Source organism: Tasmannia lanceolata, unplaced genomic scaffold (assembly GCF_043159265.1).
Source record: "Tasmannia lanceolata isolate RefF3 unplaced genomic scaffold, GAP_Taslan_0.1 ptg000008l, whole genome shotgun sequence".
NCBI classification, from domain to species: domain Eukaryota; kingdom Viridiplantae; phylum Streptophyta; class Magnoliopsida; order Canellales; family Winteraceae; genus Tasmannia; species Tasmannia lanceolata.
The window spans coordinates 1340676-1359719 of record NW_027518685.1 but is presented as its reverse complement, the minus strand read 5'-3'; the positions used below and the strand labels follow the sequence as shown (position 1 = coordinate 1359719).

Below are 19044 nucleotides of genomic sequence, written 5' to 3'. Positions count from 1 at the left end.
TTTTCCATCTTTCTAAGATCATACTATTGCAGTTTTCATTTTATAATTTTTCCCTATTTGCACCAACAATCTTAAGACGTTATTCATATAAGATGGATACTGCAAGAGCTATGAGTATTGATGGTCTAAAGCTTGAGAACTTTGACGACGTACAGCAGCTCTACATATATTTTGGATTATCTATTCTCTGTCTGATATTTCCATCTTTCTCTAAGATCATACTATTGCAGTTTTCATTTTATAATTTTTCCCTATTTGCACCAACAGTCCCTACCTATCCCTCTCTCAATACCTGGTAAGCTAAATATCCCATGAGATAAAATTTCATGGTTGGCAACCATGGTCTTAATTAGTTGGGGAAATTAGAATCATAGCAAAATGATCAGACATCGAGACATCAAAACTCTGAATGAAAGTAGATAAATATATAGACCCTTTCCTTACAAAAATACCGTACTAATTTCCTCACCCGGAATTATCCTAATGCCGAACTTCTGAGCAGCTTCAAAGCCTCTGTGTTGTGTACACAGTTCAAACGTTTAAAAAAGAGATAAACTACTCTGTCTCAAAACCAAAACCATCCCAACTTCAATAAAGGGAAATAATGATAACTGAGGAAAGAGACTTCGGGGTAAAAAAAGCCTAAGATGAGTGACTTACAATATTCGGAGTTCATTGGGCTGAGTATAAACTTCCTCTCTTCTGAGTTTTCCATGGATACTGGTCTTTGTAGACTAAAAGGGTTTTCCATCATTTTATAAAGGAAGGGTTTTATTTATTTTTCCCATTCCAAAACCGGAAAGAGTTTGGTTTGAGTGGTAATTCTAATTTAGAAGGGATACTCTTTCTAATTTCCCAAGTTTCTCTAATTTTTAGGATATTAAAATAGACTCTGTTCAGCGAGAGGCCTAATAAAAAAGAGCGCTGATAAATCGCCCCTTCCCAATACGCATCCACCCCTTTGACGACTGCTTTAACGCAAAACGTGTTAGGGTACGGTAGATAATTTAGGATTTGGTCGATTAGAAATTGGAATAGAAAGAGCGCGAAAAGAAACTAGTCTTTCCTTCTTCACCAGACTCTCTCTTGGATTTTTTTATTGAAAGATCGCTCTTTTAGATTTGCGACTGAATCCATCCCGGAAGAAGTTTCTCACGAGATTCAAGATTCCTCTTGTAGCCATTGTTGCTGCTCAATCCAAGTCATTCAAAGGTTTGTTTTCTTCTCTCTTGTTACCAATTTCTGTGACCGTTTAAATCCGACCATAGTTGATGAAAATGGGAATCCATTGTAGCTGCTCAATCCGACCATTGTAGGTGCTCAATCCAATTTTGTTTCCCTCTGAATTGCTAGTTCTATTTGTTCTCCTTTTATGAGAAATCAGAATCAGAATGGATGGTCTTCATGACCTCAGTGTCGCATCATTATATGCATGATTATTGAACTTTTTTTGATTGCTTAGTCAGGATATCTCCTAGTGGGATTTCTTATTGACAACCAGATAAATAACCCATGAGGCCAAGAGAGGGAGTGACTTGCCTGATCTCCACTTATAGTTAACAAGGCCCACCATCCCCACCTTGGATAGTTCAAGCAGCAAAAAAATATACACCCATGTATCTCTGGCCGATGGCCCGCGAATGGATCCTCAAAACAGAGGTGGCCAATCGAAGTGTTAGGATTGATGAGTATGAATTTTTCACCGTGGCCCGTTGCAGTGGGACCTATTGATGAATTGTTCTAATATCACCCAATGGAATTTGCTCTATAAATTATGAAATATTACTGAACTGCGCCATGGCTTTGGGTTGTATAAGGAATACAAAGCATTGATTGCATGCGTAATTGCTTCTTAATCTTTGTGTAAGTTTAAGAATAAATCAAAGTGAACAACACAGAGATAAAATATTGATAAACAAGTTACTGTTCACGGCCCTTTCGAAAGTTACATATTCCCTTTATAATTACAGTTTGCTATTTCTTGTGCTGTTGGGCCGAACTATTGTAGGAGGCATTTGGAAAATGTGGTAAATAATACAGTAGATTTTAGTGGTTGCAGAGACTTTCTTGACTTCTCAGTTACTTTTAAATTAGTACATACTTGTACACAAATGAATTGAAAATCATACCAAGAAGACCCGTGTAGTCTGAAAGAGGTAACTTGCTGGATTTGATGAAAGGAAGGTGTGTCTTAATGCCATTTATTAAGAGAGTCCAACAATTATGTAATGTGTTCTAGTTATTGATATATGCTTTCCATTTGACCAATGTGCTAATGGTTCATATGGCCTGTTTATTTAATTAATGGGCAGTTTAAATTTTATCTATTATGCTCTATATAGATCATTTTTTCTTCATGAATGCTTGGTTGACAATTACGTTCTAACATTTTTGTAACTTGTGACAGGTAAAGTTCCACACATCTGATGGACATCCAAACTCAAGAAGAATGCCTCGAGCACAAGAAAATGCTTCCACCTCCAATTACACACTTTGAAAGTCGAGAAGAGCTTCTTGAGCATGTTAGTAGCTTTGCAAGGTCCCAAGGATACATAATAACTATTATGAAATAAAAAAAAGACAAGAAAGTTATCCTTAAGTGTGATAGGGGAGGTGTTTACAAGTTTACTTGTAAGGCCATCACCAATCATGGTAAGAAGGAAACGTGCTCACGTCTTATAAATTGTCCATTTAGAATTGACGGTAGAAGGAAAATTAGTGGTTCATGGATATTGAAGATGATAAATCTAGAACATAATCATGAAGCTTCAAAAGACATATCTGGTCATCCCTCCAGTCGTCGTCTTTCAAAGGAAGAAGTCTTACGAATTAATAAGATGACGGTTGCCGGTATACAACCACATCAAATCCTTACTTCACTTCGGCAAAGTAATCCACAACTTTTAGCAATATCAAGAGATGTCTACAATTGCATATCCAAGATTCGTAAAGAGATGCTTGCAAGTAGCACCCCAATCCAAGCTTTATTCGATGAACTCTCTGGTGGAGGATTCTACTATAATGTTAAATATGACGGAGAAGGTCGTTTGACACATTTATTCTTCGCTCACCCTAAGTCGATTGCATTAAGCAGGAGCTATTCTAATGTTTTTGTGATGGATTGCACTTATAAGACTAATAAGTACAAGATGCCATTGCTTGATGTTGTTGGAGTGACAAGCTTTAACTCTTCTTTCTATTCATGCTTCGCTTTTCTACAGAAAGAGGAAAAAGATGATTATGTATGGGCCTTGAAAATGTTTAATGATATGTTGGACAACGTTTCCAAACCTGCAGTAATTGTAACTAATAGAGAGCTGGCCTTAATGGGAGCCATACAGGTAGTCTTTCCAAGGTCCACGAATCTTTTTTGTGTATGGCATATTGAAAAGAATATTTTATCAAAATGCAAACGTCATTTTGAAAGTGGTGACAATTGGAATGGATTTTTTTCTACTTGGAGTACTTTGATAGAATCTCCAACTGAAATAGCTTATCACAAAGCTTGGCAAGATTTCAAAGATGGGTTTAAAGACAAGGAGATTGCTCTTAATTACATCTCCAACACTTGGCTTCCTTTTAAAGAATGCTTCATAAAGGCATGGACAGAGAAATATCTTCACTTTGGGAATCGGGTTACATCAAGAGTGGAACGTGCGCATTCCAAACTTAAAATATACTTGCAACTCTTAACTAGTGACTTTTATTTGGTTAAAAACAAAATATGTCTGGCAGTAGAAAACCAATTAGAAGAAATCAAGACCAAGCTTTCTACTGAAAAAATTAAGATTCCTTGCGACTTGCGTATCTCCTTTTTTGATAATCTTATTAATCGGATATCAATTTTTGCCTTAAGAGAGCTTTTCAAGCAGTATAAATTGGCTACAAGTAATCCAAATTTGTCTACATGCATGAATCACTTTAGTGCAACTATGGGACTTCCTTGTGTGCATAAGATGAGATGTCTGTTGGACGAAAGCAAGGTGCTGAATCTATGTGATATTCACCCACAATGATGAATAGATGATCGAACAATCGATGATAGTGGAGTTGTGAAAAACAATTAAGAAAAAATGAAAAAGATACTTGATGACTTGCAAGAGAAATATATAAAATGGTCTTCTTCTCAACAAGAAGTTACTTTAAATCAACTTTCTCATCTAGCGGGTGCTTCAATGCCAATGCTTCATGAGCCTAGCATTCAAAATCATAAAGGACGTCCACTAACATCAAAGAATAAGAAATCAATGAGCAGCACAACGAGGGAACCTTCAGAATTTGAGATTGTAGAAGCAACAAGGAAGTGTAGCATATGCAATGGCATTGGCCACAATAGACGAACATGTCCACAAGAAAATATGAGCACCATGTCAACATCTCAGTTTTCTCTCCTCGCCCCCATGGGTTTTGGTGGTGAAATTGATATTCCAGATTTAAATATCAATCCTAATGGAGCTAATAGCTTTTGGCGGAGTTAGAAAAACATCAATGTGTATTGTTTGTTTCTTTTAAATTGTTTTGCAGGAACTTTAGTTCATCAAAGTTATTATTCGCACCATAGGACTCCATCATATGACATTTTTTTTTTTTTTTTTTTTTTTTGATTTTGTTATTTTTATGAAAATCTATGTACATGCCTTTGGGTTGGGCCATAGACCAAGAATCACATTGATGGATAATCCTCATTCTTGAACATATAAGTCATGGACTTCTTTTGTTTCTTCCTCCATACCTTTTGTTGACTATGTAAAATCTTGTTATAGACTGAATGGGATCTGTTTGTCATGCTTTCCAGTCATGAGGTTTAGTGAGAGCACTTAGATTGCCCAACATTCCTATTCTGTTGAGCATAGAGAGCTTTTGAATATGTACCTCCTTTGGAATGGATGCTTTCTTTACAATTTTATGTGTTGGGGAGGTAAGGTTGCTATTCTTGGGAACAGTTAGGTGCAAATTATTTAGATGAAATTGTGGTGTTTTTTCCTTGAACATGTTTGAATTCCTTCTAAATCCTTTTTTAGCCCCTTGGTTTTTTAAGGTGACTTGCTTATGAGGATCTTTTGTTGGGCAAGAATGGCCATATCAAAAAAAGAAAAAAGAGTGAGGGCCCTATCCCATGGAGACTTGTAGAAAAATGGGAGGAGATTTGTGATCATAGACAGTAGTTGGATGTTTCTTTCTACCATTTTCATAATGGGAAAGTACAATATTAATTAACAGAGGTTTATACACTTAGCATATGTAAACATGGGATAAAAAAGGTACTTGCACTTAATTTGTCTACAGAGAGAGCTGCACCATCGCAAGCAAATTGATGATAAATTGGAATAACCATTGATGCAGCAAAGCACCAAAGACCAAGGGCCTCTTTTGATGTTACCGGTATCCTTCCTAAGATGTATTTTGAGGTAATCTTATTTGCAAATGGAACATGAATATCTCTTGATGATTATATTTAACTTCAAAACCATTTGCATATTAGATTATACGCAAATAGTTTTTGGAGGTATCTAAAGAGGCCACAAGTCAAGTGGGGTATGTCATACATGTCCTCAGCCACTGTTACAACCAAAGAATTTGGAGCCTGTTTCTAGCTTTTTATTTATTGCATTGGATTTTGTTGTGATGGCCAATTTTAGTTTATCCCTCTCATTTCTGGTGATGGCCAATCAATTCTAAAGTATCTTGCAAATAAAAGCTTTTGTGTAAACCAAAGTCACTTGGGTGTTTTATCTGATAAATGAAATTGAAATTACACCATAGAACTCTATTTCTTACACTGTTTTGGTATTCTGTTTCTTACTCTGTTTTGGTCTCTGAGCTTTTGTGTGACCCAATTCTAAAGTATCTTGCAAACTAGAGCTTTTGTGTAAGCCAAAGTCACTTGCAGGTGTTTTATCTGATAAATGAAATTGAAGTTGCATCACAGAACTCTATTTCTTACTCTGTTTTGGTCAGAGCTTTTGAAGATTTTGGTAATAGAACCCAACTCTTTAACATAGAGAAAAGACTGCATCTTCCAAATATGATAAATTCAATTTATTCAAGAACTGGTTTTAATCAATCCATATTCTTAGATATCACGACTTTTTAACAGAGAAAATATATTCTTAAAATATGGAAAATCTTGTGAGGAGTTAACTATGTCAAAAGACTCAAAACATTTGCAATTAATCTACCAACCCCTTTCAATTTAATTTCATGCTTGTATGGATTAGCAGTAACTATGACCTATGAATTGGCCTGGAAGAATTTATTTTTTGATCTTCCTGCTGTAGCAACTTAAGATCCACGTTTCAAAGGAGGTGTTTTTGATAAACAGAGGCAGAGAGAGAAGATCAACCCATTCAAAGGGGTGTCTTTGATAGACAGAGATAGAGAGAAGAGCAGCCAACTCGAATGGGGGTTAAATGGGTGCCTTTGAGAGAGAGAGAGAGAGAGCAGCTTGAACTGATTTACAATCTGCACGAAGAGGTCTTCCCTCTTCAACATTTCCTTGAAAAAATCATGCGAGGAAGAATCGAAACCCTAATTAGAGAGAAAACGAGTGAAGATTTGCAAAACCCTAGAGAGGGAATTGGGATGAAGATTGGCTTACAGAGAGAGACAGCTGTGCCCGGTGAAGAGGAAACTAATCCGTTTCTTCTGGGTTCAGAATTCCTAAATTAATACTGAACCGGTGATACAAGAAAGGTAACCTGCTATCTACCGTACCCGTTACCGTTTTGCTTTAAAGCAGTCGTCAAAGGGGCGGATGCGTATTGGGAAGGGGCGATTTTATCAGCGCCCATAAAAAAACGTTAGACTCTGTTCAGCGCGGGGCGCATTATCCTACAGGGGGAAGTGAGGGGGTTAAAAAGTAATCTCCCTATAAAACGAAAAATAAAAAATGGTAGGACTGTTTGTTTACGTTCGTAGCAGCTGCTGCTTCACGAGAACCTTACAAAATCACATGGAGTCGAAAATCCAAAACCTAATTTGCAGAAATTCCAAAGGGAGGAAGAAGAAGAAGAAGATACTCGTCTCTTACAAATCTCCACCTGCTCCCTCAGATCCGCTTCCAATCTCAGATAGCGATTTCTCTTCCTCTCTGATCTGAATTCCCTCTCTCATTTTTCACCGATTTCTTGAATTAGTCCCATTTTTTTCGTTGCTCGATTTCAATTCCTTCTTTGTTTCTTTTTCTCTTGTTTTTCTTTTCTTGTTGTGAAATTAGAAGCGGCTATTTACTCGTGGATTTGTGTTTCTCCGTTTTGGAGATGTTCTTGGAAGTAGATTTTTGTTAGGGTTTGTTGATTATGTTTTTTGTGGAAAAATGAGGCGGAGAGATGCGGTTTTCCGAAGGCCTGCAAAGAGGAGGTTTTCGAAATGGTTTTGGTGGATATTGGCCGGAATAGCGATATTGATTCTTATTGTGGTTCTCAGTCGCGAGAGGCGGACCGGATCCACCGGATCGTTGATAGCTCAGGTGAGATCTCCGTGAATTTCTTCTTTGATTTTGTTATTGTTTTATGCTTCTTTAGTTTTATACTCAGTAGATAAAGAAACACAAGGATTTGGAGAAGTTCTGCCTCTTTCATTCTTGAGAGGGAATGAACATGTATATGTTCTGTTTATAAAAAATATTTTTGCAAAAAGAAGGTGAATTATCGCTTTTTGGTTTTGGAATATTACATTTAAAATTCAATAAGTAATGAGAGTAATCCTAGGAGGTAACAGAGGAGTTATCTCATTTTGGAATATTACATTCAAAATTCAAAATCAACCAACTCACATGTCTTCTTCCTCCAATCTTGGGCGGGTTTGTGGGTTACATTCTTCAATAGTAGAAGCATGGATTCATGTTAGGAGTGAGTTCTTGTCTGTGGTTAAGGTTCGGACCTCAGAAGCAGGAACCTTCTCTCGGGGTGCCGCTCCCACCTTGGAACCTCGATTCGGCGCTCCTTAGGAAGGAGCTTCCAGAAAGCGCAACCCCAGAGAGACGGGAACCACTCTAATGACGCTCCCAGCCTGTTTCTATTATTCTATAAGTCCCACCATCACCGACTTCCTTACATCAAACTCCTCGAACTCTTCAAAGTACTTCATTGGAGCAAGCACAAAGGCATGCATCTTCAGAAGGCACGAGGAACGAGTGCACACAAATGAAGATGGTGAAGATGGTTAGAAATTAGCTTTTAAATGTACTTAAATTTAAAAGATACGCATGAAAATGGTTAGAAATTATTATTATTTGATGTACTTGAATTTTAAAAGATATATAAAGAAAATATTACATTCACGCTCCCATGGCGCTCCCAAACTTAGACTCTTATAGACCCCCCGCTCCCGCCTCAGCCTCCGCCCCTGCACCCGCTTCGTGCTTCTAAGGTTCAGACTAGAAAATGTGGAGGCGTGCGTGGTGCACAGCACTAGTGTTTTTTAGTTGCTTCGTATCTGTTAAAGTATAGAAGATTAAATAACGCCATCGCCAATGGCTTAAGCTTTTGGAGTAATTAGTTGTTTCACATGGTATCAGAGCTGAGGTCATGGGTTCAAAACTCCTTGATATTAAAGTCCACATGTAATTGCCAACCCAAAAGAGGGGCCACACGTGAGGGGGAGTGTTAAAGTATAAAAGATTAAATAACGCCATCTCCAATGGCTTAAGCTTTTGGAGTAATTGGTTGTTTCACAGTATCCTTGAAGAGGTCTACCTGTTGCTTGGTGATGAGGATAGTAATGTCTGCCCATCTGAAGCTTAGTGTCTTTTCATAGAGGTCTTTCTTTTCCATCCTTATAGATGTGGGAAAAAGGAAGCATTCTGAGGATTTGAACTGTAGAATCCAGTGTTCTGTGGGCACTGCACTGTAATCTTAAATAAGGTAAATACACTGGATGTGTCGCAGAAAAAAAGGATTATGTTTGGCGAGTGTCCTGTGTAATCAAAACCAAGAGTTAGTCGACCTTATCTTTCATCACTTTCTGCTAGCATACAAGATTCATAGCTCAGTGCTACGCTGGTTTGGATGGGGTTGAGTGTTCCCTCTATCCTTGATGGATCTATTTCAGAGACGGTGGAGGGCTAAATTGTTATAAAGAGCATCCTTCTTTGATACGTGGCTTCTTGTACTGTTTTCCTGGATTTCATGGAACGAAATAGGCTAGTATATCTTGGACAGAGCTTGCTGGTCTCTTTAGAGGCTGCAATGGGATATAGAGTTTCTTAGAAAGAGCATCCAATGAGGCACGCTCGGAACCCACCATCTCAAGGGTTGAGTCTCCAATGCTGGAGAACTCCTCCCCTCTTCCCTTGGAATTCCCTCTAGAAACTTCCCCACTTCAAAAATTACATTTTTTTCAAATAATAAAAAACTAACTAAACAATACTCCTAACCCCTATTTATAGGGAAAAAATTGCCAGCCCTCGTAAGTCACTTATGGCCTGCACTCACACTTATGGCCCGCACATTCGTAATGTGTCACCACACCTACACTTGTGCATACATACACGCATCATTTACACATACATCATGGCCATTGCGGTCTACATACACAATTACTTCTCGTAACTTCCTTGTGCCATGTCCAAGCAAAATCTTGACCGTAGATCGCACCTAGGCTTGGTCCGGTCTACATCATTTTTTCTTTGCCCACATTTTCTATAGTGCTAATGAGATTACTGATTCTCTGGCTTAGGGAAGTGTGAGTAGAGATTCCTTGTATGTGCAAGCTCTGCCCCGCTTTTTTCTTCTTTGAACGGCAAGCTCTGCTCCACTTGTAAATTGTTTTTTTTCCATTGTTCCTGTTGCAAAATGCTGATGCTGATAATAGAGAGTCTAGCCACGTTTGCCCCAGCTAGTTTTGCAGCTTGCTTTTGTAAGTGGTAAACACCACATTGCATCAATCATAAGAGATCCCTATTTTTACGCAATGTGGTGGTTGTCACTTGCAAAATTGCAAAGCCAGAAAGTCGGAAGAATCCCCCCCCCCCCCTTCGGTCAAATTAAACAATCTTAAAAACTTAAAAATAGGAGTAGCTTGTTTTAACGTATTTAACTGGGAAAATGTTGTGCGTAGGATCCAGCATGCATGCCAATTTTCTAACGTTTGGTTAAGATAGCTCTAACAATATATGATCATCATGTTTGGAGGTCCGCAAATGGTGTGGCAGATAAACTAGCTCGAGATGGGGTATTCAGGGCAAGCGTGGAGCAATTTGATTTTTTACCGCCGTGATTGGTCTCTTGTATCTTTGTTTATTCTCTCTTTGTATTTATTATACTGACATCCTTGTCTCTTTCTCTCTTTATATTAATGATATTTATCATTCAAAAAAATGATCATCATCTATGGAGAAGATCTTCATCACTAATAACATAGTCAACATATGATCCTCATCTCTCGCAACATAAGTTAGCTCTTGGGTAACCTAGTTACATGCGGGTGGTAGGGTGTCTCTTAGACAAAGGCAATAATTCTTAAGGTATTTTCTGGCCCTATTGTTCTGATGCGTTATGAGTGAGGTCGTGGATCCTTTTGCAAAAAAATGCGGAAAAATGGACATGATTTATGTGAAGCAATTTCTGCCCCTTTTGTAAATTCTGTTTCTTTTCTAACGAAGCTTCTGTAATCATTTCAAAAAGAAAAAAAAAATAAAGTGAAAAGAAAGAATCATACAATCGTCTTCTGCTGCATATCCTGGCAGCTAAAAGCTTCATGTGTGGAATCAATTACTTCTCTATTGCTCTTTTTCCTTTTCAGCATCAACCTTTTCTATTTGTACATCAAAATTTTAGCTCTTAATATCTTTTATATTCTCCATTGATCTTATGACTTGTCCTGTCTGTATACTTGATCTATTACATGTCACTAAAAAAACTAAAATTCGTCAAATGTTCTACAGAAATGTTCTACAAAATTCGTCAACCTTTTAATGTCACAGAAGAAATATTAAGCCCTCACTCCATCACAAGGCAATTAGGAGATCAGATCTCTCTATCAGATCTCTCTATCAGATCTCTCTTGCCAAAGCACTTGTGGTAATTGCCAAAGAAAGCAACAACCTCCAGTTTACATGGGAACTAAGTGCTCAGATCTGCAGTGCCCAGATCCTCCTCTCGAACACTGCAATCAGACAAGCGCCATTGACAACGGAAGAATCCGAAACAGCAATTCATGATATGGCTTTCCTTATCTACCAAGCTCAAGAACTCCATTATGACAGTGCAAACATGATCATGAAGCTCAAAGGTAAGATCCAATCACTCGAAGAACAGACAAGTTCTGTGGCTGAAAAGAGCTCAAAATATGGGCAAATAGCTGCTGAAGAAGTCCCCAAAAGCCTATACTGTCTGGGCATCAGACTTACAGTTGAGTGGTACCAAAATTTAAATTTACAAAAGAAACTCACCGAAGGGAAGTGAATTGCTGAAAAACTCCAAGACAACAATCTCTACCATTTCTGCATTTTCTCAGACAACATTCTCGCCACTTCGTTTGTGGTCAATTCCACCGCATCAAATTCCATGAACCCGGATTCGATTGTCTTCCAACTGGTCACCGATGGGGTAAACTATGCTCCAATGAAGGCCTGGTTCTCCGTGAACAGTTTCCGAGGAGTAACCATTGAGGTTCACAAGATTGAAGATTTCAGCTGGCTCAATGCTTCTTACGTCCCTGTTATGAAGCAGCTCCAAGATGCTAACACTCAGAGCCACTACTTCTCCGGCAACTCCGACAATGGCCGGACTCCCATCAAATTCCGGAATCCAAAATACCTATCAATGCTAAACCACCTAAGGTTCTACATTCCAGAAATGTACCCTGCATTAAAGAAGGTGGTCTTTTTAGATGATGATGTTGTAGTTCAGAAGGATCTGACTCCCCTCTTCTCCATTGATCTGAACCAGAATGTGAATGGAGCTGTGGAGACTTGCATGGAGACATTCCACAGATACCACAAGTATCTGAATTATTCCCACCCTTTAATTTGCGCACATTTTGATCCAGACGCATGTGGGTGGGCTTTCGGCATGAATGTCTTTGATTTGGTTGAATGGAGGAAGAGGAATGTGACTGGAATCTACCATTACTGGCAAGAACGGAATATCGACCGGACACTATGGAAGTTTGGGACGCTGCCACCCGGGCTATTGACCTTTTATGGATTGACCGAGGCATTGGATTCGAGATGGCATGTGTTGGGATTGGGGTACACAAATATCGATCCTCAGACTATAGCTAATGGCGCCATGATCCATTTTAATGGTAATATGAAGCCATGGTTGAAGATTGGGATGGAGAAGTACAAGGGGTTGTGGGATAAATATGTTGATTACTCTCATACTCTGTTGCAGCAATGCTATGTTCATTGAATTGTGGGGTGGAATGGGGTTTGGGGGGTTGCTTTTGTTACTATCCGGCAAGGTTGTTGGGACCGGAATTTTGTAATGAGAATGTGAAAATTTTCCTGGAGGAAATTCCTCTTTTGGTCACAGAATTAAATGGATCTGTTCGTTGTTCTCGGCCTTTGATCAGGATCATCTGATCCATTGTATTCTCTTTTGATTTCTTCTCGGAAGGTTAATCAAGGCTACTGATATTAGCACTACCATGTTTTGCTTATGAGAGTTCTTAGAAAATTGTGATAACCTTTGACAGCTGGTTAAATTGTAAAAGACAAGTGAGTTACTGTAATTATCAAAACGTGGTAGTGTGAGTATAAGCAAAGGGAAGTGATATATTCGCCTTGCCTCCTTTCCTTCCCCAGTTCCCCGGACTAACCCCTCTAGTGTTTTTATGACTGCTCTTTTTACTCTACAGGGGGTGGCCTGGGATGAATAGGGGCCGACTAGATCATATGCCTTTTACAAAAGAGTATTTGTAAGGCTATGTTCGGCAACCCTGAATTTTTTTTCAGGGAATATTAGCTTAACAAATGTTGAGAGAGAGAGAGAGAGAGAGAGAGAGAGGGGGAGAGGGAGAGAATTGAGAGGGCATGAATGAGAGGCCATGCTGTTAAGTGGCTGAAAAATAAGGAAAATAAAAACCCTATTTTGAGTAGAGTTTTTCTTTTCCATTGTTTTCAGCTGTTTCTCACTCTCTCTTCATGCCCTCTCAACTCTCTACTCCTACGCTCCTCGCCCCTCTCCCACTACTTGATGATTGCAAGTGGAGAGTCATAAAATAATAAAATACGGTTCACATTCTATGGAAGATTTTCCTCTTAATATAAATAATATGGCGTACCTGTTTACTGATTTCTGTGAAAAACAGAAAGAATAGATGATTAGTATAACCTTTTCGATGCGGCGAGTTGAGGCACGGACTAGGTCGCTCTCTTTAAGGTGATTTTGCGCCTCTGCGGAAAACCCTCCTGTGCAACAGATCCGAACGCAATCACCCCCAGGATACAACAGCCCGACGCACCGTCGCTATCTATCTGAAGTGCACAATCAGATAGATCCGAACCAAACAGCGAACACTCCGAATGCCCAACAAATAAAACAGAACAGAGAAAAGAAAACAAAAATAACAGGAAGGAAACTGTTCTGTTTTTGCAAACGACTCAATAGAGATGGAAAAACGAATCAGCAGAGATGAAAGGCTCGTCTATCTGTTTAAAGAGAGATTCTAAAACAGATGTAAAACAGATGTAAGAACTGTGTTTCAAGACGTTGGAAACAATATCTTTTTATAGAGAAAACGTGTCTGTTGAAGACACCTCTTTAAAACAGAAGAGACACCTTTTTTAAAAACGTCATTTAAAAAATTGCCGTTACTTAAGAGGGTTGTAACGGTTGGATTAAGTTAAAACTAAAGAGACATGACCGTTGGATTTATAAATAAAAAATCCGTTTAGCCAACCCAACACAGACACCCACCCGCACCCGCGCCCCGACACGGCACGGCTCGGCTCGGCTCGGCGCGCGCGCGCGTGTGTGTGTTTTTTATTTATTTGATCTTGTTCTTTGTAAAACACCAAAGGCAAACAAATTGAATGCCCTTGAAAGGCCCAAGCCTTTGCTCAACACTCCCTCTTATATGGATGAGAGAATTTTTCTCAACTTCCCATCTTGGACTAAACTTTTAAGAGGTAAGAGAGCTACCTTCAAAAGTTTAAATGATATTGGTGGGAAAGTACAAGAGAATAGAATCAATTTGAAAATTTCAAATTTTGGGTGGGAAATTCAAAAGCAAAAAAGAATCTTTTTCAAAAGCAAATGTTTCTTTCATTTTTAGTATTTAAAATACTAACAAAATTTTCATAAATGAAATTGTTTGGAGCATTCATTGGAAGAGATTTGAAGGCCAGGGCCCACCCATAACGGGGCTTAGCATATGAATTATTCGGATCAATAAACAAGTGGCTCCGCACCTATATCTTAGCCGCACAGTATTATTTTGAGGAAAGTGTTTCTACTCGGTCCCCTAGATAAGCTTATCTACTCCTCCCTTTAAAAAAATACAGTGGGCCCACGCTATTTGGATGATCCAAAGCATTCATTTGATAGGTCTTAACATAGATAGGGTGTGCCCAAAAAATCAGCACCAAAGGGTCATCCTAGCCCTTCGTTTTGTAGTGCCTTGTGGTGCCCATTTTGGACACATATAAACGTCCACGTTTATATGCGTCCATTTTGGACACGGTGTGCCCAACAAAACGAAGGGCTAGGATGACCCTTTGGTGCTGATTTTTTGGGCACACCCTATCTATGTTAAGACCTATCAAATGAATGCTTTGGATCATCCAAATAGCGTGGGCCCACTGTATTTTTTTAAAGGGAGGAGTAGATAAGCTTATCTAGGGGACCGAGTAGAAACACTTTCCTCTATTATTTTAAGGAGAAAAATAAACCATAAAGCAAATAACAGCCCTCTGTAGAGTTATCACATGGCTTTAAAATAAGAAGTTATAACATAAAGGGGAAACACATATCAATTGAAGTCGTTGTAGTATAGTGGTGAGTATTCCCGCCTGTCACGCGGGTGACCCGGGTTCGATCCCCGGCAACGGCGTTAACCTGTTTTTTTTGATGGGTAAGCAGGGTTAGGCAGACTCAGACCCCAAAGGCGTTAAAATTTTGCTCCGTACTCCTTGAGGGATTGATATCCACTCTCCTTTTTTTTTTTTATAAAGCCACCCATTCTTTATTAACCCACTTATTCGATTGGCGATTGAGGCCATCTAAGCGTACTTCTTGAGGGATTGATATCCACTCTCCTTGTTTTTATAAAGCCACCCATTCTTTATTAACCACTTATTCGATTGGCTATTGAGGCCATCTAGACCTCGCAAAAGCAACCCGTGCCCACGGGTCGACTCCACCCACTCGCAAATTTGCGGGCACGGGTCAGAGTTTTAGTGACCCCTCAAAACTAATCCGTGGGTGACCCAACCCGCAAAAACACGGGTCGGGTCGGGTCAACCCGCGTCTCTTTCTATGTCTCTCGTTTACCAAGAATAACTCTAAAATATTCGAAAAATTGAGCTGTTATACAGGTAGTGTCTGTGTATTTCCTACATAGAGGGCCCCCTATGGATGAATCATGACAAAAAAAAGATTTTCAGAACATGGCCCAGCAGATAAATGGTTTAGATCATTTTAGGCCCCACCTATAATTTAGGTGAAGTAATTTAGGATTTCATGTAAATTACCAAAATACCCTTACTTTCCTTCCGTTCATTAATGAGAGGGTAGACGTGAAATTGATGAGGGATGGAAATCCCTGCAAAAACATCATGAGTCATGACCATTGACCAAGGAGACCAGAATAGAAAAAGATAATTCATAAATAGACTCGAGGGGGGTGTCCCAGGTAAGAAAAGGGGGTGAATATATATAACTTTCCAAAAGGGTAAAAACCCAATTGGCAAACAGATTGAAGACCACGAAAGGAATTAAAAAGAGAAAAAAAGGACGTTGCAAGAGTGAGATTCTCAGCAGATGAAGTAAAAAAACAAATGCTGAAACCATAAAAAAATAAAATAGAAAACTCATTTGCTTTTGCCTATTTGTTTGTTCAAATGCTGTTTGTCTGATCTGCCTTTAGAATCCAAATTTCATCTTCCCCCCCTCTCTTTCTCTCTGCGTTTTCCACCCATTTTCGTCTCCTACTTCAGACCAGATACCAATAGAAGATTTCTAGATTCATCAGATCTGAACAACTGAGCAGAATTTGTGAAGAACTCAAGTTGGAAAACTAAGGAGATTGTTTTTTTGTTGATGTTTATGAGAAGAAAAGTCGTTTACCTCAAAAGAAAGATGCTTTTTTGGATTTCTTGTATTGATTTGGGGCACAACCTATTTAGGCTGTGGCCATCTAATGGACGGTTTGGATCATCCCACCGTGCCGGCCATTACCCCCCCATCAAAATCCAGTGTCCAGTGATAATATTTTCCAAAATAAACTATTGTTTGAATTTGCGGGTGACCCAAGGGTTGACCCGGCCCACCCGCGGGCCGCGCGGGTCACCAAAATTCTGACCCGCAAAAATGACCCGCATCACCCGCGGGTTGACCCGGCCCGACCCACGCGTGCAATTTTTTGAGTCCTACAAAGGGGCATAAGAACAGAAGGAATTGATATAATCGCCTCTTTTTCTTCTCCGGGCCACCGTCTTCTAACATAAAAGAGTAGTCATGTTTCACAAATACACCATAGGGGGCCTTCTCAACTCTCAAGTAAGTAAAGGCGTGGAATATGTCACTGCCCATCCCATGTGTAATTTTTTGAAGGAAATGATATATTCACCCCTTTTTTTTTCCCAGGCCATCCTTGTGGACAGTTGTAGTTTAAAAGACTAATCATAAAATCATAAATACACTAGAGGGGTTGGCCTTGGAAGAAAAGAGGGCAAATATAAAATTTCTCTTTTTTAAACCCCTAGGCAGCAGACCATAGTTGGCAGATTCGGGGAAAAAACGTGACAGGCAAAAATTCGAGTTTAATACCGTATTTGTTAAAAAAAAAAAAAAAAACGTGGTAAAAAAAACGGAAACAATAAGTTAAAATTTTTGTCATTTACAAAATATGGTGGCGGAAAAATTGGCATTTTGGCCATAAAGGTGTTCAAAAGAATCAAAACATTTAAAATGCAATGCGTTTTAAAAGTGTTTAAAACGTCTGCCATTTTTTTCATTGTATAAGTTTTAAACAGAGTATCAGCACTAATACAACGTGTTGTTTTCAAAAAAAATGCTATGCAAAACAGAGTTTTGCTAAGGCAGACTAGGTTCAATGGGAAAAAAGAAAGGAAGGAAAGATTACATTTACACTCTCTCTAGTTTCTGACATATCGACTTTCACCCCTATAGTTTAAAACGTGACAAATACACCCCTGTAGTTTCAATTTGTATAAGGTAGGCCCCCTCAGTTGACGGTTTGTTCACAGATTGAAGGGTTAGGATGATCTGATGGAGCTGATCTTTTGGGCACACCCTATCTATGTCAGGGTTAGGATGATCTGATGGAGCTGATCTTTTGGGCACACCCTATCTATGTCAGGGTTAGGATGATCTGATGGAGCTAATTATTTGGATGATTTTTTTGTAGTGTTTGGATTCAGATATGGGCCCACATTATTTGGATGATACAAAGCGTTCATTTGATGGGTCCTGACATAGATAGGGTGTGCCCAAAAAATCAGCTCCATCGGATCATCTAACCCTTCAATCTATGGATGAACCTTCAACTGAGGGGGCCTACTTTAAATAAATTGAAACTACATGGGTGTATTTGTCACGTTTTAAATTATAGGGGTGGAAGTGGATGTGTCAGAAACTAGAGGGGGTGTAAATGTAATTTTCCCAAAAAAAAAAAAGAAAAAACAAGAAAGGTATAAAAAGCAACAATGTCTGTCTCATAGAAGAGGACACAGGGGGCATCTATGTGCGACCAAACACGGGAGATCTTAAGATGACTCGTATGATCTGATTCCCATCTAGATGGGACATCCTGTATGCATATGATAAATAATTAAAAAAAAAAACATGATCCTAACCCTCCAATCTGAAGAGGGACTGCACATTATAGAAACTTCTGCAGATTGGAGGGTTAGGATTATTTTCTGGAAATGATTTTCTGGGTAAAACTTCTTTACATCTTCGCGCAACAAATGAACGGTTTGGATCATCTTATGAAGTGGGCCCCACCGCAACTCTATAAAAGAAAACATGGATTTATGCCCCACACAGCCTCTAAAATCTCATTATTAGAGAATCAACATAGGAAGCGAAATCCTCATTTCGTTCACATTCATTCAGAAATTACAGACAAAGGGCCACCTTTTAGTTTTCTTATCACGAGAGATCCGTGTGTATGTGGAAACAAGCTGGTAGTTACAATCATTAAAGCCAATATATGTCTTACCCCTCGTTTTGATATTCCCACCCTGCTCCGGGGTCATGTTTTTTAATTAGCAAGGCAAATAAAAGGATGTGCTCTTTCTCGATCAGCTGAAAGCTAAGAGGCTTTGCTCGCCTAAAAAAATAAAAATAATGGCGACCAATTCTCTCCCTTTGTGGCAATCCATATTGAAAGACAAACCCCCCCTTGTCACCCAGAAGCTCCTCTTTGGTTTCACTCCCCCAACAGTAGGAATTGCACTTATAGCTATCTTCATCTGTATCCTCTTGGAGATTACTAAGAAAAGGCCACCTGGGTCTGACACCAGCCCAAGGCCTCTATGCTCTGGCGATTGTCGATCCTTACACAAATACTCGATTTTCAAAGTAGCTTGAATAAGGTGTTGAGAGTGAAGTGAGTTCTATTACTTGGGAAGGCTATATGAGCGGTTTTCTTTTATTTTTGTGGTTGATTGATGCAAGGCTCTATGTATGTTGCTTGCTATGTTCATGAATGGGAGAGGAAACTAGTCTCAAATCTTTGAAGGAAATGATATCAGCACAACCTTATTTTGATATTTTCGCTAACCCATCTTGTCTTTTAGTGTTTTAAAAGCTGTCAAAAAGGTAATTGAGCCGATTAAAGAAGAAAAGACAGCTGGGTTTGTGCAAATATCAAAATATTGTTGTGCTGATAACATTTCCCACATTTTAT

At 39.0% G+C, this 19044-nt stretch overlaps 1 protein-coding gene, 1 non-coding gene and 1 pseudogene across 2 annotated transcripts; all 3 read left to right on the top strand.

Annotated features, from left to right (window-relative positions):
- The first annotated feature begins 2837 nt into the window (after positions 1–2837).
- LOC143885600 (protein FAR1-RELATED SEQUENCE 5-like) lies at positions 2838–4533 on the top strand. The gene is made up of 2 exons (XM_077389805.1): positions 2838–3341; positions 4525–4533. Exons 1-2 carry the CDS (start codon positions 2838–2840, stop codon positions 4531–4533), a joined length of 513 nt encoding a protein of 170 aa, XP_077245920.1.
- Positions 4534–6462: 1929 nt separating this feature from the next.
- LOC143883863 (putative galacturonosyltransferase 10) lies at positions 6463–12705 on the top strand (annotated as a pseudogene).
- A 2223-nt stretch (positions 12706–14928) lies between these two features.
- On the top strand, positions 14929–15000 carry TRNAD-GUC (transfer RNA aspartic acid (anticodon GUC)). The gene has a single exon. It is a non-coding gene; the product is annotated as a tRNA-Asp (tRNA).
- Positions 15001–19044: the final 4044 nt, after the last annotated feature.